Source organism: Rhinoraja longicauda, chromosome 41 (genome assembly GCF_053455715.1).
Source record: "Rhinoraja longicauda isolate Sanriku21f chromosome 41, sRhiLon1.1, whole genome shotgun sequence".
Taxonomy (NCBI): domain Eukaryota; kingdom Metazoa; phylum Chordata; class Chondrichthyes; order Rajiformes; family Arhynchobatidae; genus Rhinoraja; species Rhinoraja longicauda.
In genome coordinates, this window is record NC_135993.1 from 10,960,885 (window position 1) to 10,988,527 (window position 27,643).

At 43.6% G+C, this 27,643-nt stretch overlaps 1 protein-coding gene across 1 annotated transcript in view; it reads left to right on the forward strand.

The window, feature by feature from the left end:
- The first annotated feature begins 7,300 nt into the window (after positions 1–7,300).
- LOC144611870 (heterogeneous nuclear ribonucleoprotein U-like protein 1) overlaps positions 7,301–27,643 on the forward strand; it is a 40,143-nt gene continuing 19,800 nt past the window's right edge. The window contains 6 exon segments of the mRNA XM_078431179.1: positions 7,301–7,971; positions 18,416–18,574; positions 21,267–21,396; positions 22,428–22,501; positions 22,614–22,753; positions 26,532–26,631. Of these exon segments, the coding sequence (XP_078287305.1) occupies positions 7,602–7,971; positions 18,416–18,574; positions 21,267–21,396; positions 22,428–22,501; positions 22,614–22,753; positions 26,532–26,631 (973 nt within the window). The 5' untranslated portion in view covers positions 7,301–7,601.

Sequence of the window (27,643 nt, forward strand, 5' to 3'; positions counted from 1 at the left end):
TCAAACACCCTGCTGTCTTTGCATTGGTTTCCATGGAATCTAACTTCCACTGGGATAGGAGGATAGGGCCTTCGTTTATAGACAATAGACAATAGGTGCAGGAGGAGGCCATTCAGCCCTTTGAGCCAGCACCGCCATTCAATGCGATCATGGCTGATCACTCTCAATCAGTACCCCGTTCCTGCCTTCTCCCCATACCCCCTGACTCCGCTATCCTTAAGAGCTCTATCCAGCTCTCTCTTGAAAGCATCCAACGAACTGGCCTCCACTGCCTTCTGAGGCAGAGAATTCCACACCTTCACCACTCTCTGACTGAAAAAGTTCTTCCTCATCTCCGTTCTAAATGGCCTACCCCTTATTCTTAAACTGTGGCCCCTTGTTCTGGACTCCCCCAACATTGGGAACGTGTTTCCTGCCTCTAATGTGTCCAATCCCCTAATTATCTTATATGTTTCAATAAGATCCCCCTCATCCTTCTAAATTCCAGTGTATACAAGCCCAATCGCTCCAGCCTTTCAACATACGACAGTCCCGCCATTCCGGGAATTAACCTAGTGAACCTACGCTGCATCTTATCCAGAAAATGGTGCATTTGACAGGTTAGCAGATGAAACATATCTGAGGAAGAATGTGCTGGCGTTGGAGAGAGAGCAGAAAGGTTTACGGAAATGATCCCGGGCGATGATTGGGTTAACGTATGATCAGCGTTTGACGGCACTGGGCCTGTACTCACTGGAGATTGGAACGATGAGGTGGGATCTCATTTAAACGTACTGAATAGTGAATGGCCTGGATAGCGTGGACGTGGAGAGGGTGTTTCCACTAGTGGGAGAGTCTAGGACCAGAGGGCACAGCGTCAGAATAAAAGGACGTAACTTTTAAAGTGGAGATGAGGAGGGAGTTCTTTCGCCAGAGGGCGGTGAACCTGTGGAACTCGTTGCCACAGACGGCAGTGGAAGCCGTCGTTGGAAATTTTAAAAGCGGAGATTGGTAGGTTCTTGATTAGTACGGGTGTCAGGGGTTGTGGGGAGAAGGCAGGAGAATGGGGTTGAGAAGGAAAAATAGATCAGCCATAATTGAATGGCGGAGTAGACTTGATGGGCCGAATGGCCTAATTCCGCTCCTGTATCTTATGATCTTATGAAGGGGTAACCTAGGAATTTAATAATGCATAACGGAGAATATCATATTGTCTTCATCTTCTTGCGTTTGAGGTTCTGCTGTCTCTGTTTGTTGACGTTCGCCTGACTAAAGTCAGTTGACAGGGCTCACCACAGGGAAGGTCGATAACTCGAACCCCAATATCATATTGTGCTAATACTCGTCTTCTACTTCATTGCTTTTGCCAAAAAGCAAAATGTAATGTCGACTTTTTTTTTTTTTTTACTATAGTTTTAAACCCTGCAGAGTTGATTTTAGACAATAGACAATAGGTGCAGGAGTAGGCCATTCGGCCCTTCGAGCCAGCACCGCCATTCAATGTGATCATGGCTGATCATTCTCAATCAGTACCCCGTTCCTGCCTTCTCCCCATACCCCCTGACTCCACTATCCTTAAGAGCTCTATCTAGCTCTCTCTTGAATGCATTCAGAGAATTGGCCTCCAGTGCCTTCTGAGGCAGAGAATTCCACAGATTTACAACTCTCTGACTGAAAAAGTTTTTCCTCATCTCCGTTCTAAATGGCCTACCCCTTATTCTTAAACAGTATTGTGCTAATACTCGTCTTCTACTTCATTGCTTTTGCCAAAATCAACTCTGCGAGGTTTAAAACTATAGTTAACAAAAATCGACATTACAGAAAATTTGGCAAGTTTAGAGGACAATTTCATTCACAAGTTCACGTTATAAGAGTAGAATTAGGCCATTCGGCCCATCGAGTCCTCTCCGCTATTCAATCATGGCTGATCTTTGCCTTTTAATCCCATTCTCCTGCCTTCTCCCCTTAACCATTGACACCCGTTCTCATCAAGAATTTGTCTCTCTCTGCCTTAAAAATATCCACTGATTTGACCTCCACAACCCTCTGCGGCAATGAGTTCCACAGATTAACTACCCTCTGACTAAAGATGTTCCTCCTCACCTCACCTCGTTTAGCGCAGATCAAGAATCCAGTGTTTATTGTCTTATGTCTCGAAGTGGAACATTTAAATTCATTTTGCAGCAGCACAATAGATATGTGAACATATTACTCTGTAAAACCCATAATAAACAACAACAAAGCTCAGAAACCTTTTAAGAGAAATAAGAAAAAGAAACATGGAATTATCTATTGAAGAATTATAAAACCTGTACACTAAAACTCTCGTTTGTTTGTTTGTTTGTTTGTTTGTTCCTGAACTACAGCCAAAATGGTACATGATACCGCGACAATTTTAGGCCCACCTTACTCACCATCGTCCCTTTGGTGCTAATGGAAGAAGTTTCATTGAAATCGGTGTTATATTTTCAAAGTTATTCACATTTTAAAGTTTAAATCTATCTCCTCGGGAGGGAGGGGAGGTAGGGAGAGGGGTAGAGGGAGGGAGGGAGGGGAAGGGGGAGGGAAAGGGGGGATGGGAGGAGGGAGGGGAGGGGAAGGGGGAGAGGGGAGGGGGAGAGGGAAGGGGGAAATGGGGAGGAGAGGGTGCTGCAGTAATGCAGGAGAGGTTTGGGCCCAACGGGTCCACTTGATCTTGTAATTATTTAAATTTATAATAAAAACAGACAAATAAATAGACAATAGTTGTGTAAAGTCAAAAATAATGTTCCCGTCTAAATAGTTTGGAGCCTATTTGGAGGTTGTAATGTTTGATAGCCTGATGTGTAGGAAAGAACTGCAGATGCTGGTTTAAACCGAAGATAGACACAAAAAGCTGGAGTAACTCAGCGGGACAGGCAGCATCTCTGGAGAGAAGGAATGGGGAACGTTTCGGGTCGAGACCCTTCTTCAGACTGATGGCTGTTTGCCAGAGCAAAGCTAATCCCACTTCCCACTCTCCCATTATCCTGTTTTAATTTAAAACTAATCTCAGACTCGGCCCAATAACCTGTATCAATGCAACGCTAATCCCATTATCCTGTGCTCTATATATGTCAAATGGACATCAAATCACCCGGCTTTGCTGTATATCAAGTACCCTGCATCGTTCAAACCAATTCCATTGTCCTATTCTCTTGCAATTGCCTTTAAATTAATTTCCATTTGACCCACAGCCTGTACTGGCAATGATACTACAGAGAAATGACCCAGGACTTTGTGGACTGGTGCCAGCGGAACCGTCTCCAGATCAACGTGGGGAAAACCAGGGAGATGGTGGTGGATTTCCGCAGGTGCAGCCAGGTCCCCCCGACACCGGTGAACATCCAGGGAATGGACATCGAGAGGGTCGACTCTTATAAGTACCTGGGTTGTTTACATGAACAATAAACCTAACACATGGCATCCCTGTGTGGTATCTCAGCTGCACGGAGGCAGAGAGGAGAGCTCTTCAGTGGGTAGTCCATAGAGCTCAGAGGACCATCGGAACACAAGCCACCAGCCACCAGCATCCACAAAGACTCCTCACACCCCTGCAACAGTCTGTTCGAACTTCTACCATCGGGCAGACAATACAAGACCTTCTACGTCCGCACCTCCAGACTCAGGAACAGCTTCATCCCCAGGGCCATAGCTGCTATGAACCGGTCCTGCTGAGCTGGATGGCCACATCGCACAGTGAACCGGCACAGATCGACTTGCACTTTATTCTGTTTTAAAACTGTTCTAATTTGTTTCATTGGGTTGTTTAAATTTATACTGATTAGCTAATTAATTTATTGCATCGTATGAGAGGCACATTCCCAATCTCGTTGTACCCCTGTACAATGACAATAAAGATATATTGTATTGTATTGTATTGTATTGTATTGTAACTGGACTGGACTGATAACATTAATGCACTTTATAAGAAAGGCCAGAGCAGACTTTACCTGCTGAGGAGACCCAGGTCCTTTGGAGTGCAGGGGGCACTCCCGAGGACCTTCTACAACACTGTGGTGGCATCGGCCATTTTGTATTGAGTGGTCGGCTGGAGCAGCAGCATCTCAGCAGCTGACAGGAAGAGACTCGACAAGCTGGTCAGGAAGGCCAGCTCTGTCCTGGGTTGCCCTCTTGACTCAGGAGGATGATGGCAAAGATAACATTGCTGCTGGACAACGACTCCCACCCCATGCAGGACACCGTCACTGCACTGAGTAGCTCCTTCAGTGACAGACTCCTTCAGCCCAAGTGTGTGAAGGAGAGATATCGAAGGCCCTTCCTTCCTGCTGCCGTCAGACTGCACAAACAACACTGCTCCCAGCAGACAAGTAAACATAGACCAGTAAATAAAGACAATTATCTTTATTTTGTTTTATTTTATTTATAATGAATGCTTATTTATTTTTGCTATCTACTTTGCTACTGTAACCTTGCAAACCTTACTCACCGTCGTCCCTTTGGTGCTAATGGAAGAAGTTTCCATTAACCTTGCAACCAGGGGCCACAGTTTAAGAATAAGGGGTAGGCCATTTAGAATGGAGACGAGGAAAAACTTTTTCAGTCAGAGAGTTGTAAATCTTTGGAATTCTCTGCCTCAGAAGGCAGTGGAGGCCAGTTCTCTGAATTCATTCAAGAGAGAGCTAGATAGAGCTCTTAAGGATAGCGGAGTCAGGGGGTACGGGGAGAAGGCAGGAACGGGGTACTGATTGTGGATGATGAGCCATGATCACATTGAATGGCGGTGCTGGCTCGAAGGGCCGAATGGCCTCCTCCTGCACCTATTGTCTAATTTCCCCGTTGTGGGACGAATAAAGGATTATTAAAATTATTATTATTATTATTATTATTGTTATTACTGTCATGTCCACCAAGGTACATTGAAATGTTTTGTTTTGTGTACAACCCGGTAAAATCATACAGCAGACCTCACTTAAGCAGTACACAGGTGTGTACCCAGAGACCAGGGTTCGATCCCGACCGCAGGTGCTGTCTGTGTGGAGTTTGCACGCTCTAGATACATAGACAATAGGTGCAGGAGGAGACCATTTGGCCCTTCGAGACAGCACCGCCATTCATTGTGATCATGGCTGATCATGGCTGCGGCACGGTGGCGCAGCGGTAGAGTTGCCGCCTTACAGCGAATGCAGCGCTGGAGATTCAGGTTCGATCCTGACGACGGATGCTGTCTGTACGGATTTTGTACGTTCTCCCCATGACCTGCGTGGGTTTTCTCCGAGATCTTCGGTTTCCTCCCACACTCCAAAGACGTGCAGGTATGTAGGTTAATTGGCTGGCACGGACCCAGTGGGCCAAAGGGCCTGTTTCTGCGCTGTATCTCTAAATTTAAATCTAAAAAAAAAATCCACAATCAGTACCCCGTTCCTGCCTCCTCCCCATACCCCCTGATTCTGCTAGCCCTAAGAGGCCTATCTAACTCTCTTTTGAATGCATCCAGTGAATCGGCCTCCAGTGCCTTCCGAGGAAGAGAATTCACAACTCTTTGTGTGGAAAGGTTTTTCCTCATCTCCATTCTAAATGGCCTAGCCCTTATTCTTAAACTGTGACCCCTGGTTCTGGACTCCCCCAACATCGGGAACGTGTTTCCTGCCTCTAGCGTGTCCAACCCCTTAATAATTTTAAATGTTTCTATGGGATCTCCTCTCATCCTTCTAAATTCCAGTGTATACAGGCCCAGTCGCTCCATTCTTTCATCTCCCTGTGTCCGTGTGGGTTTCCTCCGGGTGCTCCGGTTTCCTCCCGCATCCCAATGACGTGCGGCTTTGTAGGTTAATTGGCTTTTGTAAATTGCCCCCAAGTGTGTAGGATGAGATAGCATAGAACTAATGATCGATGGTCGGCGTGGATTCAGTGCTCTGACTTCCGCACAGAATTCTCGATGAGGTTGAGATCGACTTCCTCACCCAGCCTAGTCGCCACATTTTCTATGTGGGATTTCAAGTGACCTCTTGTAATTTTTATATATAAAATAACGCCTGCCAGTATTTTCTTATATCTTCTTAGGCCCCCTCGGTCATGGCTGACCATGGGTGATGCATCCTCGTTGGCTGCTTGCTCCACACCTCGGCTGTGGCTGAAGAGACCAATGCTGGAGTGAGTCTCTGTCGCAAAGGTCACATTTGTGTGTGGTCTCTGGTCTGTTGAAGTTGCTGCGCTCCTTTCTGTGTGCCCGCTTGTCTGCCGCTGCGTTCATCAGTTTCTCTTCCCCCGTTTAGAGATGTTGGTTCAGGGTACCTCTCCACCTCGTGCGGTCAGCTGCAAGGCTCTCCCAGGACTCCACTGCGCTGCCTGAGTAGAGTGTACATACTCGGAAGGCCAGCGCGGGACAGAATCTCGGCGTTGGACACTCTATCTTGCCAGGATATATTTTCTTATGACCTTTAGTTCCATATATCCCTTGTTGAAAAGCACAACCACAAACGATGCATGTGTATATAAACTAAATTAAACTAGTTCCTCGGCCCATTCTGACTCCACCGCTCAATCCTCTGGGAATGTTTTTAATCCCGAATTCCAAGAGTTGACAAACTACTCCGGATTCAGCAGGAGTTTCCAGAGGGTAGTCTTGCTCTGTCATAGAGTGATGCAGCGTGGAAACAGGCTCTTCAGCCCAACTTACCCACCCCGGCCAACATGTCCCAGCTACACTAGTCCCACCTGCCTGCGTTTGGCCAATATCCCTCTTAATCTGTCCTATCCTATCCATTGTTGCCGTCTAAATGTTCCTTAAACATTGCGATGGTCCCTGCCTCAACTCCCCCCTCCGGCAGCTCGTTTCATACACGCCCGAACCCTTTGAGGGGACAAGTTGCCCCTTCGGTTGCCATTAAAACATTGTCAAGGAGTTTGGAGGAGATGCCAGGGGTTGCCCCAGATGGACAAGTGGGTGGTACGGTACTGATTGACAGGTGGGCGGGTCTAGACGACTGGTGGGCGGGACGGGAGGTGGAGTGAGTAGCGTGACGTATGCGGGGTGATTGACGCGAGGCGCGACCAATCAGGACGTCGGTCTGTCCTGTTGTCACAAAGGGGCGGGACCGTAGTTGGTGTTCTGGCAGATGATTGGACCATTCCCGAGAGCCCGCCCCCGCCCGCATGAGACAGCACGTCCGATTGGAGGCCTAACAATCCGCCCTCCCACCCGCGTAGAGGCGCCGACCAATGAAGTGGGGCGACACAGGCGGAGCGGAATGGGGGACGGCGGCGCCGGGCTGCAAGGTCACCGCCCATTGGACGCCGGTTGACGGCGGAGAGGGAGTTGGCCAATGGGGAGGGCTGTAACAACGGCGCGGCCCGCTGGCGCCCTGAAGGAGGGTGAAGGCAGCGCGCCGCCATTTTGTCCGCCTGGCGCTCCGGCTCCTGAGGAGAATTTCATATCAAACCCACTCCCTCACTTATAATCTTCGCGCCGACATTGCGAGCGCCGGTCGCCGTCGTCGAGGAAGGAGTTGTTTATTTATTTCCGCGATCGGGCCCGCCGTAGGAGGGAGGAGGAGGAGGAGGAGGAGGAGCGGGGGGGAGGGAGAAGTGGGGAGAGGTGTTTAGTTTTGTTTAAAAAAAAAAAAAGTTTGTCACAGTCAGAGATGAGTTCGCTGGACATCCGGAGGCTGAAAGTGAACGAGCTGAAGGAGGCCCTGCACAAGCGCGGCCTCGACACGAAGGGCCTGAAGGCCAACCTGCAGGAGCGGCTGCAGGCCGCGCTCGACCGCGACCGCGAAGCCGCCACCGAGGCCGGGCTCGGCGGGGAGGAGGAGGAGGGGGAGGGGGAGGGGGAGGAGGAGGAGGGGCGGGGGGGGCGGGAGGACGAGGACGACCACGACCGGGACCACGACCACGACTCGCACAGCGACGGGTACCCGGTGAGGAAGGAGGCGATGGAGGGGCAGTTGGAGGAGGAGGAGGAGGAGGAGGAGGAGGAAGAGGAAGAAGAGCTGCCGGCGACGGCCGCGGATGGTGAGTTGTTGACAGGCCGCGGTGTGAGGGCGAGGGAGGGGGGGGGGGAGGGGAGAGAGGGAGGGAGAGGGATGGAGGGGGAGAGGGAGGGAGGGAGAGGGGAGAGAGAGAGGGGGGAGAGGGATGGAGGAATGGAGGGGGAGAGGGAGAAGGAGATGGAGGGGGAGGGAGAGAGGGAGGGAGATGGAGGGGGAGAGAGAGAGGGAGGGAGATGGAGGGGGAGAGAGGGAGGGAGGGGGAGAGAGAGAGGGGGGAGAGAGGGAGAGGAATGGAGGGGGAGAGAGAGGGAGGGAGATGGAGGGGGAGAGAGAGGGAGGGAGATGGAGGGGGAGAGAGAGAGGGAGGGAGATGGAGGGGGAGAGAGAGAGGGAGGGAGATGGAGGGGGAGAGAGAGAGGGAGGGAGATGGAGGGGGAGGGAGGGAGATGGAGGGGGGGAGAGGGAGGGGGAGAGGAATGGAGGGGGAGAGAGGGAGGGAGGGAGGGGGAGGGGGGAGAGAGAGAAAGAGGGATGGAGGAATGGAGGGGGGGAGAGGAAGGGAGATGGAGGGGGGAGGAGAGAGAGATGGAGGGGGATGGAGGGGGAAGATGGGGATAGAGATGGGGGAGAGAGAGGGGAAGATGGGGAGAGAGAGGGAGGGAGGGAGAAGGAGGAGAGGGAAGGAGGGAGAGAGAGGGGAGCCCGGCAGCCGCAGCTCCGCTTCCATCATGGCTGAGTGGAGTTGTCAGTGTTGTCAACATGAACCGGACCCTACATTCATTCCCTCAGTTTCAGACTGGGCGATCGCTTTACTGAACCTACACGGTCTCCTGGTCCCCAAACACTTCACCTCACCCTCTCTCATTCCCACAGCGACCTTTCTGAAGAAAGAAACATCTCCCCCCCCCCCCCCCCCCCCATCCCTTCTCTCCAGAGATGCTGTCTGTTCCGCCGTGTTGTCCAAACCAGCATCTCTGCCCACTAATTTCTGTTCTGTCCTGTCCTGTCCTGGGCCTCCTCCATTGAAGGAGTAAGGCCAAACGCAAAATTGGAGGAGCAGCACTTCGTATTTTGCCTGGGCCAGCTTACAACCCAGCGGAGGTATTTATTCACAAAATGCTGGAGTAACTCAGCAGATCAGGCAGCATCTCAGGAGAGAAGGAATGGGCGACGTTTCGGGTCGAGACCCTTCATCAGACTGAAGAAGGGTCTCGACCCGAAACGTCGCCCATTCCTTCTCTCCTGAGATGCTGCCTGACCTGCTGAGTTACTCCAGCATTTTGTAAATAAATACCTTCAATTTGTACCAGCATCTGCAGTTATTTTCTCTTACAACCCAGCGGTGTGTGTATTGTTTTCTCTAAATTCAATCGACCCGTGTCCCTCCCTCACCCTGGTCGGATTAGTTTCACTGTGTGACTCGTTATCACCTGGCCCACAGCCAAAAATGGACCATTGTGTGCTCCACCTTTCTTTGATCATTGTTGCTTTTTGTATATCTTTCGTTTATTTGTTCCACGTACTGTCTAGATCTCACGTTTCCTTCTTCCTACACACTTCCTGAGTTCACCTCTTAGGCCTGCTGAGTTCCTCCAGCACTCAAGATTCTAGCATCTGCAGTTCCCTGTGTCTCCGTGAACAGAAAGAACTGTTTTGATTTTTGTTCTGAAGACGGTCTCAATCTGAAACATCACTATTCCTTTTCCCCAGAGATGCTATCTGACCAGCTGAGTTGCTCCATCCTTTTGTGACTATCTTCCCTCTAAAGATGCATATCCTCCACAGATGCTGCCTGACCCGTTGAGTTCCTCCAGCTCTGTGTTTTACTCAAGATTCCAGCATCTGCAGTCACTTGTGTCTACCCTCCACTTATGCTCCTTGATCTGCTGAGTTCATTTCAGCGCTTCTTGTTCTATGCAAGACACCAGCATCTGAAGTGTCTTGTGTTTATTATATTCAGTTTTTCAGTGGTTCTCTTGTTTTAGAAGATCACGATAATCCCGTAGAGTATCAGACATATTTGTGCCCTTTTGAAGTTGGTAAGTAAAATAGTATGGATAAAAAGAGCAAAATGTGGCACTGATGTGCTGTCTATGGAACTGATGTGCTACAATGCTGAGAACTATATTCACTCTGTATCTTGAGAAGGGTCTCGACCTGAAACTTCCTCTCCCAAGATGCTGCCTGATCCGCTGAGTTACTCCAGCATTTTGTGTCTACCTTTGAGTTTGATGTGATTGTTTTTATGTATGGTACATCTAATAAGTTTGAATAGCATGCAAAATACAGCTTTTCGCTTCAGTACATGTGACATTAATAAACTGGGCCTGCTGAGTTCCTCCAGCACTTTGTGTTCTAGCATCTGCAGTTCCCTGTGTCTCCATGAGCAGAAAGAACTGTTTTGATTTGTTTTGAGTTCAATGTGAGTTTTGTTTGATACATTGCCTGGTTTGGCAGAATTCAGTGATGCAGAGAGATTGAATTGACTGGACTCGTTTTCCCTGTTGTATAGAAGGGGTAGACACAAAATGCTGGAGTAACTCAGTGGGGGCAGGCAGCATTTCTGGATAGAAGGAATGGGTGGTCCTACACATTTTGAAGGCTGATGGGTGATATGATTACAGTATGTAAAATTATACAAGGCATAGATCGGGTAGAAAGTCTTTTATCCATGGTAAGGGTATTGAAAACAAGAGGTGAGAAGAAGGAATAAAAGTGTTCTGAGGAGAACGTTTTATACCAGAAGATGGACACAAAATGCTGGAGTAACTCAGCGGGACTGGCAGCATCTCCTGACGAGAAGGAAAGGGTAAAGTTTCGAGTCGAGACCCTCCTTTTATACACAGAGCCATGGTTGAGATCTGCCAAAAGAGGTGGTGGAATCCGATTCAAGCACTCCATTTAAAAGACATCTGATGCCTAAGTAGAGAGATACAGATCCAATGTGTGTTATAAGAAAATAGCTGCAGATGTTGGTACAAATCGATTTATTCACAAAATGCTGGAGTATCTCAGCAGGTCAGGCAGCATCTCGGGAGAGAAGGAATGGGTGACGTTTCGGGTCGAGACCCTTCTTCAGACTGATGTCGGGGGCGGGACAAAGGAAGGATATAGGTGGAGACAGGAAGATAGAGGGAGATCTGGGAAGGAGGAGGGGAAGGGAGGGACAGAGGAGCTATCTGAAGTTGGAGAAGTCGACGTTCATACCACCGGGCCGCAAACTGCCCAGGCGAAATATGAGGTGCTGCTCCTCCAATTTCCGGCGGGCCTCACTATGGCACTGGAGGAGGCCCATGACAGAAAGGTCAGACTGGGAATGGGAGGGGGAGTTAAAGTGCTCGGCCACCGGGAGATCAGTTTTGTTAATGAGGACCGAGCGCAGGTGTTCAGCGAAGCGATCGCCGAGCCTGCGCTTGGTTTCGCCGATATAAATAAGTTGACATCTAGAGCAGCGGATGCAATAGATGAGGTTGGAGGAGGTGCAGGTGAACCTTTGTCTCACCTGGAAAGACTGTTTGGGTCCTTGGATGGAGTTGAGGGGGGGGGGTAAAGGGACAGGTGTTGCATCTCGTGCGGTTGCAGGGGAAAGTGCCCGGGGTTGGGGTGGTTTGGGTAGGAAGGGACGAGTGGACCAGGGAGTTACGGAGGGAACGGTCTCTGCGGAACGCAGAGAGGGGAGGGGATGGGAAGATATGGCCAGTGGTGGGGTCCCGTTGTAGGTGACGGAAATGTTGGTGGATGATATGTTGGATCCGCTGGCTGGTGGGGTGGAAGGTGAGAACGAGGGGGATTCTGTCCTTGTTGCAAGTGGGCGGAGGGGGAGCAAGAGCGGAGCTGCGGGATGTAGAAGAGACCCTAGTGAGAGCCTCATCTATAATGGAGGAGGGGAAGCCCCGTTTTCTGAAGAACGAGGACATCACGGAAGCCCTAGTGTGAAACACCTCATCCCGGGCGCAGATGCGGCGTAGACGGAGGAATTGGGAGTAGGGGATAGACTTTTTGCAGGGGACCGGGTGGGAAGAAGTGTAGTCCAGATAGCTGTGCGAGTCGGTGGGTTTGTAATGTGTGTTAATTGGATTAGCGTAGATGGCCTAAAAAGGTCAGCGTGGACATTGTGGGCCAAAGGGTCAATTTCTAACCAACTCTATGATGATGCAACACGTCTCAACTCTAGTGTATTCCTTTGCATTCTTTCCTCCGAATGGAAGTTTGTTGTTACATGGTCCATTGCAAAAACTAGATACTGTAGTGCAGTAATGTGGAAATACCTTACTGACAGCTATAATCTTTTAAATCAAATGTGAAAAAGGACCCAGCTGCATTCGCAGAAGTTCAAAATAAAAGTAAGGCTGTAGTGGAAAAATAAGTGTTATTGTATATTTCAGACCAATGCTCATCCTTCAGTGTTGGTAAAACAGACTAATATTCAAGTGGGAGCAGGAGTTGGTCCACCAGGCTCCACAATCCTGCCCTGCTATTCAATATGGTCATGGCTGGTCTATGTAGGTCTTGCTTCATTTCTGTGCCAGTTCTCCATAGCCCTCAATTCCTTAATTTTTCACATTTATTTATATTCACCATAAATATATGCAATGATCTGGCCTCCACAACCCACAGGGAGGGGTGAGAATTCCAGAGATTCACCACCCTTTGAGAGATGAGAATTTTCTGCATACCTCCATTTTATATGGCCAGTCCTTATTTCACAGCTTTGCATCCCCTTGTTTCTGACTCCCTTGAGCAAAAACATTTCACCGTCCAGCCTGTCAAGCCTCCTTGGGTTCTTGTATGTTTTGAATAAGGTCACCGCTCATTCTAAACTCTACTCTAAGGAATACTGACCTAAACTGTCCGGCCTCTCTTGATAGGACAGGTCATCCCAGGTCATTTTCAAATTACAATGTGTGGGAGCTCGCTTATCCAAATTTGACGGAGCGTTATGATCATTCGAAAGACTGAGTGTTTCATTTGCCTACGGTCAGAAATTTTCATTTGGTCTCTTTGCCCCTCTGCCTTCTCTTTCATAACAAGCATTCGTGTATTTAACTCTTTGAACAAATGTTTGCCATTACATAGAACCGATTGGATCACACCTGGTGTATCGTGTAGAGTTTTAGCAGAATAGTTCCTGGGATGATGAGATTATATAAAAACTTCCTTGTTCGCTGCAGTTCAGAGGAATTAAAGGTGATTTTATTATGACCAAATTCTTAGAAAGCTTGATAAAGTCATTGCTTGAGCGATGTTTCCCCCGGGTATGAGTCTCAGAATAATAGGACTAAGAGAAGGAGACATTTGTTCACTGAGATGGTGAATCCTTGGAATTTTCTACACTGCACATTTGTGGATGCTTAGACATTGAGGTCATTCAGAGATCAGTAGATTTCTGGATATTAAGGGAATCCACAGAGTACAGAAAAATATTGAGATGGAGGAGCAATGATGGAGCAAGTTCAAATTAACCTACTTTCGTTAATTATATTTAGTAACCTTTATGTTGTTTCTTTTTGCGTGATGTGAGGGTTTGGCTCAACTCTTCTGAAGTGCCTTGGGATATTTCACAATGTTAGTTGTGTTATTGGAATGTAAATTGTTGTATAGGGAATGAATAAGAACAATGACCAGCTGATAGATTATTACAAAATCTAACACACTGGTGAGAGCATCTATAACCTTATGAGCCAGGAGGAAGTTTGAGAATGCACTGTAAATTCAGATTTTGACCTTGGATGAAAATAGATCTGACGCATAGAAATTGATTGCCGAGGTGCAAGTTTAGATTTTCACCAAAAACTTTAAATCATCTGAGCTACATGAAAATGTGCCCATACACAGGCTATGAAACATTGCCAGAAGTACCATAGTTGTTTTCATCCTTAAAAAGAACTGCAGATGAATAAATTCAGTCCTACTTTTCAGAGTCGTGGGTTACAACTAATTATGTGAATTGTCCAGTACTTCAAGGGAAACATTATGTAGCAATGAGAGTTGATCTTTCAGTGCCTTGAATCTACTTCCCATGCAACTAGGCAATGGCCGATCTCCTAGTATAACACTGTTTTCCTGAATTTCCCTGAATCCTCTAATGCTGAAAAGTCTGTCAATTTCAGATTTATATGACCGAGCCTGCGGGAGTGAACAATTCCAAAATTGACCATTCTTTCGAAGAGGGATAGGACTTTATTCCTTTGGGCACATGAAAATGAGGGAATAAAAGGTGTATAAGATCATGAGGAAATAGATAGGGTACATGTACTGTCTTTTGCACAGAGTAGAGGAATCAAGAATCAGGGGACTTAGCTATGGGCCAAACAGATGCAGATCGAACCAGTGCAGGTGGGGCATTTTGGTCAGCTTGGACAAGTTGGGCTGAAGACCCTATTTTCATGCTGTTTGACTCCATGTACCTCCTTCCTGGAAACCTGAATGGTTGACACTTTGTTTTGAAATCATCTCCCTTTGCTCTGGATCCTCTGCTAGGGAAACATCTTCTGTATATCTACTCTAGTATGTTTCAATGAGGTCTCTTCATATTCTTACAAACTTTCAATAATGGAGGTGAATATACCGTGGTCTCTTCTCATATAGCAGTCCTGCCATTCAAAGAGACATTTTGAAGAAGGGTCCCGTCTGGAAATGTCTCGCCTATCCTTTTTCTCCAGAGATGCTGCCTGACCCGCAGTTACTCCAGCACGTTGTCTTTTTAAATCTTTGTTGTACTCCCTGTGTGGCATGCCTACCCATTTTTCAGCGTGAACATTAAAAATGTACCTAATGTACTATGATCTAATGTAAAAATGTAATGTAATTTTAACAAGACATCTGTACTTTTAAATCCCCACACCAAAAGCCACGGTATGCCTTTCTAACTTATCTGCTGAGCCTACACGCTAGCTTTCAGCCACTGTATACAATTACTCCTGGTCCCTTTTGAACATTAACTATTCTAAATCTCTTGCCATTTAAAATATTATCAACATCACGTGCCTTCTATTTTTATCCGGTGCATAACCTTCATTTATCTACATTGTATTTTGTGTGCCATGTTGCTGCCCACTCTCAGCTGGAACATACGCTTTGCATCCGTATTAATGCTGACATTTCCACTTAGTTTAGTGTCATGAGCAAGTTGATCCAGTGAGAGAATAGACGGGTAATTTATCACAAGTTCAACATAGAATTGAGTTTGATTTCATTCATCTGTTTACATTAAATGATGGATCTATTGAATTGCTGTTTAAAATTGGAATATGAAAGTAAAGTTTTGTTGTCAAAATGCAGGCTGGATTGATTGACATTAAGGCACTCCCTGGCAGATTATCTACCCCGTTGGCTTTGCCAGTCATTGTATGTTGGAAAAGCTGGTCTTTGATATTGTCTGGAAATTCTAACTACAAGCTAATGTCTTGTTATTTTATGATGCAGTATTTCAGCATATTGATATTGCTTAACTGCATATGGTGATTTAGTTGTGAAGCATATGAGATAAAATAAGTTGTAGGTCTACGTGGGAATATGATTAATGAGAATGAAACTAATGGGCTTGGTCTGTTGGAGGTTGGCATAGACAACGGCCTTGTGGCTTCTAGTGCTGTGATAAATGTGAAATGCATTTGTGTGTGGCATGTGGGTCTTGCTTGCACAGGTAAACTATCAAAGACTTGCATAAGAGGGAAAGACTGAAGAAAGTGGGAAGAGTTTTGTTCCACACCTCACTTTACAGCTAGCAGACTATAGTAGCCAGTTGTGTTGTGAAGAAGCATCTAAAAGAACTGTTGTTCAATATAAATTTTAATAATGGTTGTGTGAAGTGTGTTGGTGGTCATATCTTACAGTGGATCTTTTATCTTCAAACCATCCAGCAAAGAGAACATTGACTTCACTTTGTTGTACCTTGTGCTAGATGTAGATTCACATCCACAGGTGGCCTGATGTTGCTGTTTTCATGTAAGACTGTGCTGGCCAAGCTGAGAAGTCGCTTGACAAGTTTATTAGTTTTGAAAAATGTTTTTAAGTAGATGGTTGTAGAAGCACTGGATAGGATTGAGCTGCAACCATCTTTTGGTATTTCCAGGTATCTCCAGACACAGATTAATGGCAAACTAGGATAATTAACTGGAATTGGCTGTTTCATCAGGTCAAGCAGGATGGGTATGAACCAGTCGGACATTTTGATGGGGCAATAGTAGGCTTGATATTTTGGATTGGATTAATTGTGTTGTAATCTAATTTTTGGATAAATTCTGTATGGAGTTTGAATAAATTCTGAAATGCAGTTTGAATCGCATTTTGAGTAGCAGAGAACAAGATATTAAATATTCCAACGTTTCAGAAATAGTTTATAATGTGTTGCTTTCTTGACTGGGTTCTAAAATGGTTCCAGTCAATCATGTGATTTTAAAATTAATCCTTTTACGCCTGAACACTCACACCTTCATCTAACCATTGTGGTTTCTGAAAAGATTTTAATGAACAGCACTAGAAATGGCATTTCATCCTGGTCATTAAATAGCATACTATAATCAAGAGTTGAACATTTGGATCTTGGAGCTTTTAGAGGGAGTAAGCAGAAACTCTACAAGGAGTTACTGTTTTATTGATCAGTAATGTCAATTGGAAATTATAAAACTATTTTCTATCAGCAGATTTGTCCAATGGGTTTTAAGAATGTAATGCTAACTACAAATTACTTTTGGGAATACATTATTTGGACGAAATGTTGGATAACTGAGGCTTTATAACATTCTGTAAAATTATTTTTGAGAAAGATTCTTGTATTTGAGTGGGGCATGTTTTTTCTGATTGCATGGAGGAGATGGTGCAAGTTCCATTTAACAGTTGTACACCAGTACAACATTTAATGTATGGTGCTGCTTGCGTGGAAGTTGACAACAACAATCCTCTGAGAATAGTGATACATTGTGCCTTGCATGATACAATAGGCTAGTGTGATTCACATTTGAACTGGACCAGGCAGCATCCAGTGTTCTGAGTATTTTATACTCGCATTAACTTGCATTTGTATCGTATCTTTTTTGGGGCCCAAAGGCATATTTTGAATAGAAGCATTCCAACTTACATTGATATTTTAGTGTCATTACACTTGCAAAATCCTAACTCTCCAGTATATATTGTCTAGTATTCATTTGTATAAGAAAGAACTGCAGATGCTCGTTTAAATTCACCCAGGATCACCAGTCTAGTAATACATTAATGCCAGGCTAGATTGTTAATTTAGATTTTGTGGTTACATCTTGTTAGGCTTGATCCCACAGCCCAATTGCTTTGGAAAAGATGGTGGCAACTGCTGCAGCTATGTGAAGATACTTCCTGTGTGCGGATAGGTCGAGAGTTCTCTTTTGTATAATCAAAATGTTACCAGACTTGGTCAGAATCTAAAGTTGTTGGTTCCAGTTTTCCAGTTGATCAATGTTGGGGCAGATGGTCACCGAATTTTGAAACGAATGAGATATAATTTCTGAGCAAAAAACAAAAGTGCTAGGCGGAATGGATGGACAATGTTTTGGGTCGTGACTCGTCTTCAGGCTGATCAGAAAACTTCCAGGGATTATCTAGATAAACCTCTTCCGCACCCTCTCCAAACCTGCACATCCAACCAGAACTCCAAATTGTGCCTAACCAAAGTTTTATAATATGATGCGATTCCATTAAAAACATTGCCTTTAGTTCAAATAAAAGCTAGTGCGACTTGGGTGGGGGAGGGATAGAGAGAGAGGGAATGCCGGGGCTACCTGAAGTGAGAGAAATCAATATTCATACCACTGGGCTGTAAGCTGCCCAGGTGAAATATGAGATGCTGTTCCTCCAATTTGCGTTTAGCTTCACTCTAACAATGGAGGAGACCTAGAAGGACATGTGGAGGAATGGGAAGGAGAATTAAAGTGTCCAGCAACCGGCAGAGCAGGTTGGTTCAGGCGGGCTGAGCGAAGGTGTTCCACGAAACGATTGCCCAGTCTGCGTTTAGTCTCGCCGATGTATAAGGGTCTACATCTTCTTCTTGCGTTTGAGGCAACAGAAGTTATGAAGCTGCTTCTGCTGCCTCTGTTTGTTGTCGTTCGCCTGACTGAGGTCAGTTGACAGGGCTCACCATGGGGAGGTCGACAACATGAGCCCTGGTCTACATCTTGAATAACGGATACAGTAGATGAGGTTGGAGGAGGTGCAAGTGAACCTCTGCCTAACCTGAAAGGACTGTCGGGGTCCCTGGACACAGTAGAGGGACGAGGTATAGGGACAGGTGTTCATAGGACAATAAAAACAATTGCCTAGTTTTCAAGTGAGAACTTTAAGATGCACATAAGGAAGGCTGTTTAGTGGTTACTTAACGGGTAGATTTGTATGTCAAATCTGTATGTCAAAAGATTGAACAGACCAGTCTAAAAAATGCATTCTTTTAAAATACTATCTGCATCTTTTCAGTTTGGTTTATTTTCAATTTCTTTCAGATGATGGGACTGATGCTGGTGATTCAAATTATGATGGTACTGTGAACTCTTTTAATCAGTGTGATAATCAATACAGTGATTTTGGAGGGTCCAGGCAAGGAAATGTCGAGAGAAGCTGGGAGAGACCAGCCAGCGAGCAAGCAGCAACAACAAAGCAGGGTAAGCCTGTTGTTTTGAATGATTTTAAACACACATATTTTATTTTTCTATTATTTGTGGAATGAAGATTTTAATTACCAGTCTTTTGACCAAAGTTTAATAATCCTGTGTTCCTGATTAACCAGTTTCACATGCTCAGTATGAATGATGGGAAGACTATTAAACAAGCACACACCTGTCTGGATGTTTTTGTTAAGTGCAATTATTTTGTATCGTTACTTAAATTAGATTAGTGTCTGCAATTTGAATACCCAGTTAGGTGTATATATCTATTTGTTTATGTTTACCGATTAAGTTATCAATCTTTAAAAGCATATGTAAGCTATGTTGGACATCTCCACTCTTTAGTAAGATCATGGTCATCCTGTGCATTGACTGCATTAATTGGCACATTTTCCTTGATTCTCCAAAAAATTATCTATCTCAACCTGTGTTATGAATGATCTGACTTGCAAAAATCCGACTGCTCAAAGTTTCCCATGCATGTTTAAAGCATTTTTGCAGCTAATAATAACAGTAACCTGTTTCATATTATTTATTAATGACTGGATGCACTATGTATTTCTTTATTTCAATTATAGGTAGCAGGGTGATTATTCAATAAGAGAATTATAGCGAGTGTGTAGTGTGATATGATGTGGGTTACGATAGAAAATTGAGCTTTCTGATTTAACAGAGAAATTCTCTAGATCAGAACCCAGGGACTGCCTTTGTTCTTAACCAGACCAACACAAAGTGCTGGAGTAACTCAGCGGGTCAGTCAGCATCTCTGGAGAACATGTATAGGTCTGAAGAAGGATTCCAACCCAAAATGTCACCCACCCTTTTTGTCCAGAGAGGCTGCCTGACCTGCTGAGTTACTCCAGCACCTTATGTCTATCTTCATGAATAGGTGATATTTCATGTTGGGGATTTTCTTCAGAATGATCAGACTAGACTCCCACACATTAAACCTTCCTGACTGTTCCTAATCAACCCCTGTCTTTCCAAATATATGTATATCATATCCCTCAGAATCCCTGCGTGTAATTTACCAACACAGATATTTGGCTTGCTGGTTTATTGTTCCTAGATTTTTTTTATAGCCTTTCTTGAAATTTTTATAGCCTTTCTTGAAATTTTTATAGCCTTTCATGACATTACCAACCTCCAGTCTTCTGGGGCTGCATCCTTGGTTAATGATGATGAAGATATCTCAGCTACGGCTTCTACAGTTTCTTCAGCTTCTCTCAATTTCTGGATGTACCTGATCCAAATCCGAATATTTACCTACATTCATCGAGCACAACCTCTAATTTAGTACATACTCTCTCCAAGACATCCCCATGATCTTTCCTGAGTTCCCTCACTCTTTCTCCACAAAAGTTGAAGTGAAGTGTTCATCTCCTGCATCTCCAAGCATAAATGCCCACTTAGTCTCTGAAGGCTCCTATTCTTTTTCCTTCCTTAAAATCATTTTGAAGTCTCCTTAATCTCTGCCAAAGATACCTCATGACATATTTTTGAGAATTTAATCTCCTCCCTACCGTTTTTTCAGCTCATTCGTTGGAAAACTGTCCAATCTCTCTGCTCATTACTCTTGCTAATATTATGTCCATTTTAATCTACAGCTATCCATGACATCCTTAACCATACAGTTGAAAGCCCATTAGAATGTTATTTTGTCCAATGTCAAAAATTGTCTGGGAAACATTAATAATTCAAATCTATTGGTTAATTTTCACGCCAGATTACACCTCAACTGTTAAAAACCAAGCTTTCCTACACCCTGATTTTATTTTTACAACCCTGTAACCAGAAATATTTTAAAGCTGATGGAACATTTTCTTAGTTGTATATTTCTACCATATTTTGTTGCTATAGTTACCATATGATTTCCTTTTTAACTTTCAACATTGCTTCCAAGCAGTATTACTAATTTGTTCCTGATTTCCATACCTTTCCATAGGAGAATTGTAGGATATGTTTGCTATTCACTAGTTTCTAATATTGTAATTGAGTGAGTTTCCATCACTGCATTATGGCACCCATGCACTTTCAAGCTAATCATGTTTTCAAGGCCTTCAGATATTTCTTTCATCTCTATGCCAAAACCAACTGTAAGTGAGCCTTTGTTCCTTGCAGGATAGAGTGTAGCTTTCTATGCACAGGACCTGTCATTTCAATCCAGAAACTGAATGCATAGTGATGTCGTACTCACCAAATAGATGCAAGACCTTGCGTCATGCAAATCTTTGTGAAACTTTGAGGCTCTGTTACCTGAACAGTAGAGAAGCTATACCCTAGAGATTTTGCTTTATTCAAGTATTAAAACCAGGGCAAAACTAATAACTTATCTTTTTGTTAGCAATACTAAATTTGGGCTGGTGCATAAAACTGCCAGTTGGCAAGTTCATTTAGTACAGTCAGAATCTGAGCATCTGTCTTGGTGAGCTCTGTCTTGGTAAGGGCATTAATTTCCAAAGTCCGGTTGGATTTAAATACATTTTAGAACTGTCTCGAGTGCTGTATTTGACCATTGTTGTAATTACAGCAGATTGTATGACTAATTTCCTTCTTTATCCACTCTTATTAATCCGATGGAAATGTGTATTCTAATCGCTTGAAATCTGTGTATGGCAGCTTCAGGCTCTTTGAACAAGGCCTGCAGTAGATGAAGCGACATGTCTAATATACAATATTGTTTGTATAGAATTTCAACCAGTTGCAGTTAAGGAAGAATTTGTGGATCAATCTGCAATCAAACAGTTGAGCAGAAAGAGACCCTTTCCTGACCAAGGGCATGGATATTATGAATACAGAGAGGACAGGAGTTATGGTCGGTGAGTAACACTAACTAAGCTAGTCTTCATCAGGACCACCCATTTTGCTGAGGATTTGGTGCGTAAATGCTGGAAACGTCTGCTCTCTGGGTATAAATCCTCTCTTGACTTTATTGTTAAAGAATTACAAGATAATAATTGCTTTAATTTGAAGATCGTTCACTTTATCTTTGTAGTTGGCTCTTTCATTTCAACCACTGTTCTGAATGGAAAAGGTAACAGATAAATAGTGTGCCAGTGAAATTTGTGTGATGTTTGACTAATCCATTTCAGTAAGATTATCCCTGAAAATAGTTCTTGCCTTGTCAGAATGTCATGGTATCACAAAATGCTGGAGTAACTCAGCAGGTCAGGCAGCATCTAGGAGAGAAGGAATGGGTGACGTTTCGGGTCGAGACCCTTCTTCAGACTGAAGAAGTCATGAAGAAGTCTCAGAATGTCATGATGTAACAAGTAGAAATAATCGAGTTGTGTTTTCATTTCCCATTGCTGCTTTCTTGGTGGGAAGGATGAATGGTGATTTATAGTGTGGTGGATTTAGTTTGGTTGGGATTTTCAATGTTTGTTCTTGGCCTAGAGCAGTTAGGTAGACTTAACGATAATTTCTCCCTGTGCTGGTGAACAGAAAAGAGTGACTGTAATAGGTTGTGTGTAATCAGCGTAATATTCAGGTTCCTGAGGACTGATCCTTTGGGTCACAGACTAGTGCCTAAGGTGAATATTTAAAAAATTCAGTTCAAAGGTTTGTTTTCTTAAAAGTTTTCTTAAAAGTCTTAAAAGTTTTGGTCTTGCTATGGAATAAGAAATCAGTGTGACGGTTAAAAGAATGGAACTTTATTCAATATACACCATAATTATGTCTGAGCAATAAAAAATCAAATCAAAGGTTTTAACTTGGGACTTTTTGCCAAAATGAATAATATGCACTAAAAAGTGGTGAAAAAGCTGTCATCTCTGATCATGAATTGAGCTTGTATGCAGTTGTTCTTTATGGAGCTGATAATAACAATTTTTTCACGGCTTTTTGACAGAGCAAAATCTCCCCAGCCACCTGCAGAGGATGATGAGGAAGAATTTGATGAAACCTGTGTGGCCATTGATACTTGTAAGTATTAAACGGTGCCTTGGTAACAAACTATTTTCAGGCTAGTCTTGACTGGTTTAATTTAATATTTTCTTGTTTCACTGTCTTACATTTTCCCTGTTTTCCATCCTAGATAACTGTGATCTGCACTTTAAAGTAGCTAGAGACCGCTTGAGTGGCTACCCATTGACTATTGAAGGATTTGCATATCTGTGGTCAGGAGCACGAGCAACATATGGGGTCAACAAGGGGAGAGTTTGTTTTGAAGTTAAGGTACTTACATTTTTCTTTTGAGGGCATGGCAACGCCCATTTTCTTTTCTCCCCGTACGTGTCTCCTAAGTACCTCTGGCTAGGCAAGTGAACTGCTCCTGGATCTCTGCCAGTGTTGCTCATGAGCCACTTGCTGGAATGTACTTGATAGTGACCCTACAGAACCCCGATTCCTCCTTCCTGCGCCAATAGTGACGTGTCTGAACTTTGTTCACTGCTTCCAGTAGTGCTGTTCGGATTAAGAATTCAGGGTGGGAGGGGTGGTATCATTTCTGAATCCCTGGATTTCCTTGTGCTGTCTTGGAACGCCCCATATTGAGCCACGTTTCCATTGAGATTTAGGCAAAAGTTATTATTCCACATTTAAAATTGCCCTGCAAGTAATCGAACTTTAAAGGGAACTGTATTTTTATTAATGCATTTTCTAAAGCTCCGTCCTGTTCAACGTAGTCGCTGTATCATTCCTAGGAAGGCAGAAAATGCACCCAGCCTAACGTTAACAGGTACCAAAGAAACATACTCGCTTCAGCAAAGCCAACTTTGAACGATGCAGTAGCTTTAATGCAACTTGAGCTTGAGATGGTGAAGGAATGGGTTTTGAGGATCTTGTAAAAGATCATGAAAGATGTTACTCAATGTGGTGGAGGTGAGGAATTTTGTTGTTTTTGAAAACTACGTGCTGAGCAAAGAATGGGAAAAGGTACAGCGGAACAGCATTGGAGAGCAACGGGTATGAAAGTTTGCAATGGATCTAGGGCGTGACATGGGTTGTTAATACTAAATTAATTTCTCTGAGGGGCAGGGATTTGGCATAATTCATTGTGGACATAAGTGAAATAGGTGTGTGATTTAAGGGTGGAGATGGCAGTGATCTGGCGTTAGGAGGGATTTGATTATGATGGCTTGGAAGGTTGGTGATATTTCTGGTGGAACCATTTAATAACAGATTGGATAAATACTGATATTTTTGTATTTGAGCAGATGGAATGGAGGTAATGAATAGTTGGTCGTGCATGAGTGGGTGAAGTAATTTACATGGAACGTGAAAAGTTCTCTTGGGTCATTAGTTACTTGCCAGGAACTGAATGACGGAGGTTCTGCATCCAGATGCAAAGCGAAGCAGTGCTGATGTTGATCTGAACACTTCTTTTGCTAAAATGTTGCAGTGATGACTTACCATTTCCTAGCTTTACCTGGGAAGGGAGATCATGGCAAGCTATGAAAGCAAAGAGCAAAACAATTTATTGTGCAAGAACCGTTTTTGGAATGGACATTTTCTTATGCAGCCTTTCAGTTTTCCCAGATCTTAGAGGCAAAAGGAATAATATCTTAACTTTAATTATGAAAGCTTTTATCCTGGACCAACTCGTTCTCTTCATTACTCAACTGTCCTATTAGGTTTTTATGCAGGTGGGTTATTAAGGCTGTTATAAGAGCATTTTGTAGCTTTCTATTGTAATACCACTTTAAAATTCGCAATTTAAATGCCTGTTTTCATAATTTTGGACAATAACTGGCCGACCATTACATTGCAATACTTAATTACAGAAATCATGTAGGATATTCATGTTACAGGTTGTTGGCAATGATAATGTCATGAACTGTAAATTATATGTCAAGGCTGAGATTGACTATGAAAGGTAGGAGAGTGAGATTTCCTCCAAACATTTTCTTACTTTGGATTGATCTCAGATTTATAACATTCCTGCAGTGCAGGTGTTTGCTATGAATTGGTTTTTTTTGCACTTGTGTCAGAATATTTCACTAAATCCCTTAGTGACCAAGCTTATGCAGTGGATCAGCAAGATAAAAGTACTTGTTGGATGGTGCCAAATGGGATATAAACTCCGCAGCAATAATGCAAGCCTGAGTTTTCTATTACATTTTGTATTTTCAGTTCCATGTTAAGGGGGGGGGGGGAGATGTTGTTTGTTTTATTGCTGATTGTCCGCGATAACCGAGTAACATATAATCATAGTATGTAGATGAAACTTAGAACTGCAGATGATGATTAATACACAAAAGGACACGAGTGCTGGAGTAACTCAGCGGGTCAGGCAGCACCTCTGGAGAACATGAATAGGTGACGTCGGGACCCTTTAGACTGATTCAGTCTGCTGAGTTACTCTAGCACTGTCATTTCACCTTAAAATTAGGTGCCGATGCCGCTGGTCTACACCAGCGAGTACATTTTCGCCAACCACCGCAGGGTCCAGTTGACATGGCTGTTGCTGCGGCTCATGCTGCAGTCCCTAGTCGTCAGCTCTTCCTTCAGGCCGCTCCCATTGACAAGTTGCGCTCGATCACCTTGGGGCTCCTTCCTTCCCCTTTCACCAGCTGTCGCCTCTTCCTGTCGGCCGTCGCTTTGTCCATACCCCGCTCCGCTGCCGTCTCCTTCTCCCTTGCAGTCGCCAGCATCTTCCAAGAATTAAGCAGCAGCTGATGAGATGGGAGGGAGTTCCACGGTGACCCAGCATTTCGTGTTGATGGCCGCAGCCTGAAGAAATGCTGCTCCCTGGGGCTGGTGCATCTTGTGAGCCAGGGGTGGTGTTGGAAGTCAGGGCTATATGTAGCCGGGAAGCGGTGCATCAACAGATCCGTCCGCTATAACCAAAATCTGTTATAAAGGGGTTTGTTAAAACAAGGGTTTACTGTATGAGGCATTAGAAGGAACAACAGTTGATTTCCAGTTTCAAGATTACACAACGCACTGAGCTGCATATAGGGGAGCAAAACATTAGCAAGGAAAATTAAAAGATTTCAGTGACGGTGCTAAGCTTTGATTAGAATGTTGGAAAGAGGGATATAATTCTTACTAGGATGTCTGAATTATTTTCGTTGTGAAGCGAATGTAGTTATTACATAATAGCAAAAACGATTCTTGAGATTGACAGATCAAGAAAATTAATATAATGGTATACAAAGTAATGGAATGTTGGCATTTATATCAAAGTTATATAATCGTAAGGAATTATGCCATTAATTGCAGTGCTTTAATCAGAATTTAGCTGGATCAGTATATTCAGGTACACCATATGTTCACAAGAAGGCATCGAGCTCTTGGTTAAATTCTAAGGGTATGTAAAACTCATTTGTATTCCATTGAGTTTTGGTGATTGACACGTTTTTTGTGTTAACCACTTATAAACTGAATAGTATGGGAATGCCCATCAGAAGCTGCCCACGGTGCATAGAGAAAATACCATGTGAGTTTGGTGCTTTGACTTCTTGTGACCATACGTTTCAATGGATATTTGAAGTGTCCAGATTAGAAAGGCCCAGATTCAGTCATGCTGAGTTTATCTGAGATATTACAAATAGCCTTAGTCCCTCAATTTTAAAGATATAATCTTAATTTGGATACTCTTTTCTAATAGTTATCCATTGGCTTTTGCTGGAAGTTATTGTGTGTGGATATGGAGGACAGTTGGTTGTGATGCCCTTCCAGTTTAATAAATTAATATTATGTTTATGCCTTGCATCAGTGATCAGTATTTGAGATATAAGCAATGTTTCTTTTGTGGATTTGGTGACAGGGGGAAATAAGCAATCTATTAGAAATATGTAGAGACACAGTCATTAAAATTAACTCCAGTTTTGTGAATCAATTAGCATTGAATTGTTGTAGAAACAGTTTTACACGGATGGTGATTGTTGTGCTCTTTGCTGAACTGACTCTTTTCATTCTAAATCTGCTGTCATTCTTCCATTTTTAATTCAGTTAGTAATTTAGTATGCAATACTAATGAAGTTTTAGCAATTCCTAATTTTGTTTCTAGATTAACGAAGAGATTCCAGTTAAGCATCTCCCTCCAACCGAGCCTGATCCCCATGTCGTTCGTGTTGGCTGGTCACTTGATTCATGCAGTACGCAGTTAGGTAAGCAAATTAATTCTAATCTTTTTACAATCCATAAATGCTTATTCATTATTTTGAATTTGATTTGGGGTTTGTTATGTTTAACCCTTGATTTGTTTCAGGTATGTACAATTGGTTAATTAGATCATAAGATGTGGAGTTATGCTGTGCTTTGGTGGAAGTATTGTGCCAGCTAGTTTTCTAGATCAAAGCTTATTCGGTTGACTCCATTATGTGAACTGAAAGAGAAGCATGCTTTGAAACTAACAACATTTAGAGTTGTGGCAGTGATGCCACCAACTTTGAGTTCCAATTCATTTCAAGAATTTGAGTTCATTTATGAAAAAAATGGAAAGTTAAAGGAATTTATTTAGATTATTTTATATACATTATTCTTACATTCGGATGCAGTGCAAGCTTTTCTAATACAGTGGGATTTGTATTCCAATTCCATTGGCATGCTTCTTGACGGATGCTGCTGAAAGGAGACCGAAGCAGTTCCTTGACAAATCGAGCTCTATCCTCTGTCCATGGTTTGATTTGGGTTTGCTCCTTGATGTCCTGGCAGGGCTATTCTTAATTCTTAGATGTTGTCTGTTTAGTTCCTCTATATTTTCTTTGTGTTAGCCATCTCATCGGGTATCTTATTACTAAACTAGATTGTTTTGTGTTCAAATCATGGTTTTAATGATATACTGTGATATACGTTTAGAAAGGTACCAAATGCAGTCTTTTGTCATTAGATTTCTTGTCTATTTGTTAGTTATGCAATTACTACTTGTGCCTCCAGCTAAAGTGTACAACATTACTTTTAGGCTGTTGACCTGCTTTGAGCCCAAGTAGTTAATATCAAGTAATATGACTCGTCAGTTGATCTCTTTTGCTTTGTTATTCTGACTTAACACCCGTCACTTTGATCAATGTTGGTATTAGTTTTCTATATTAAATTGCGCCCGTCAATTAAAATCACATTGAGGGAAAGCCCTTGGTGAAAGTTATTGTCCTGGAATCTCCATTATGCCTTTGTTCATTG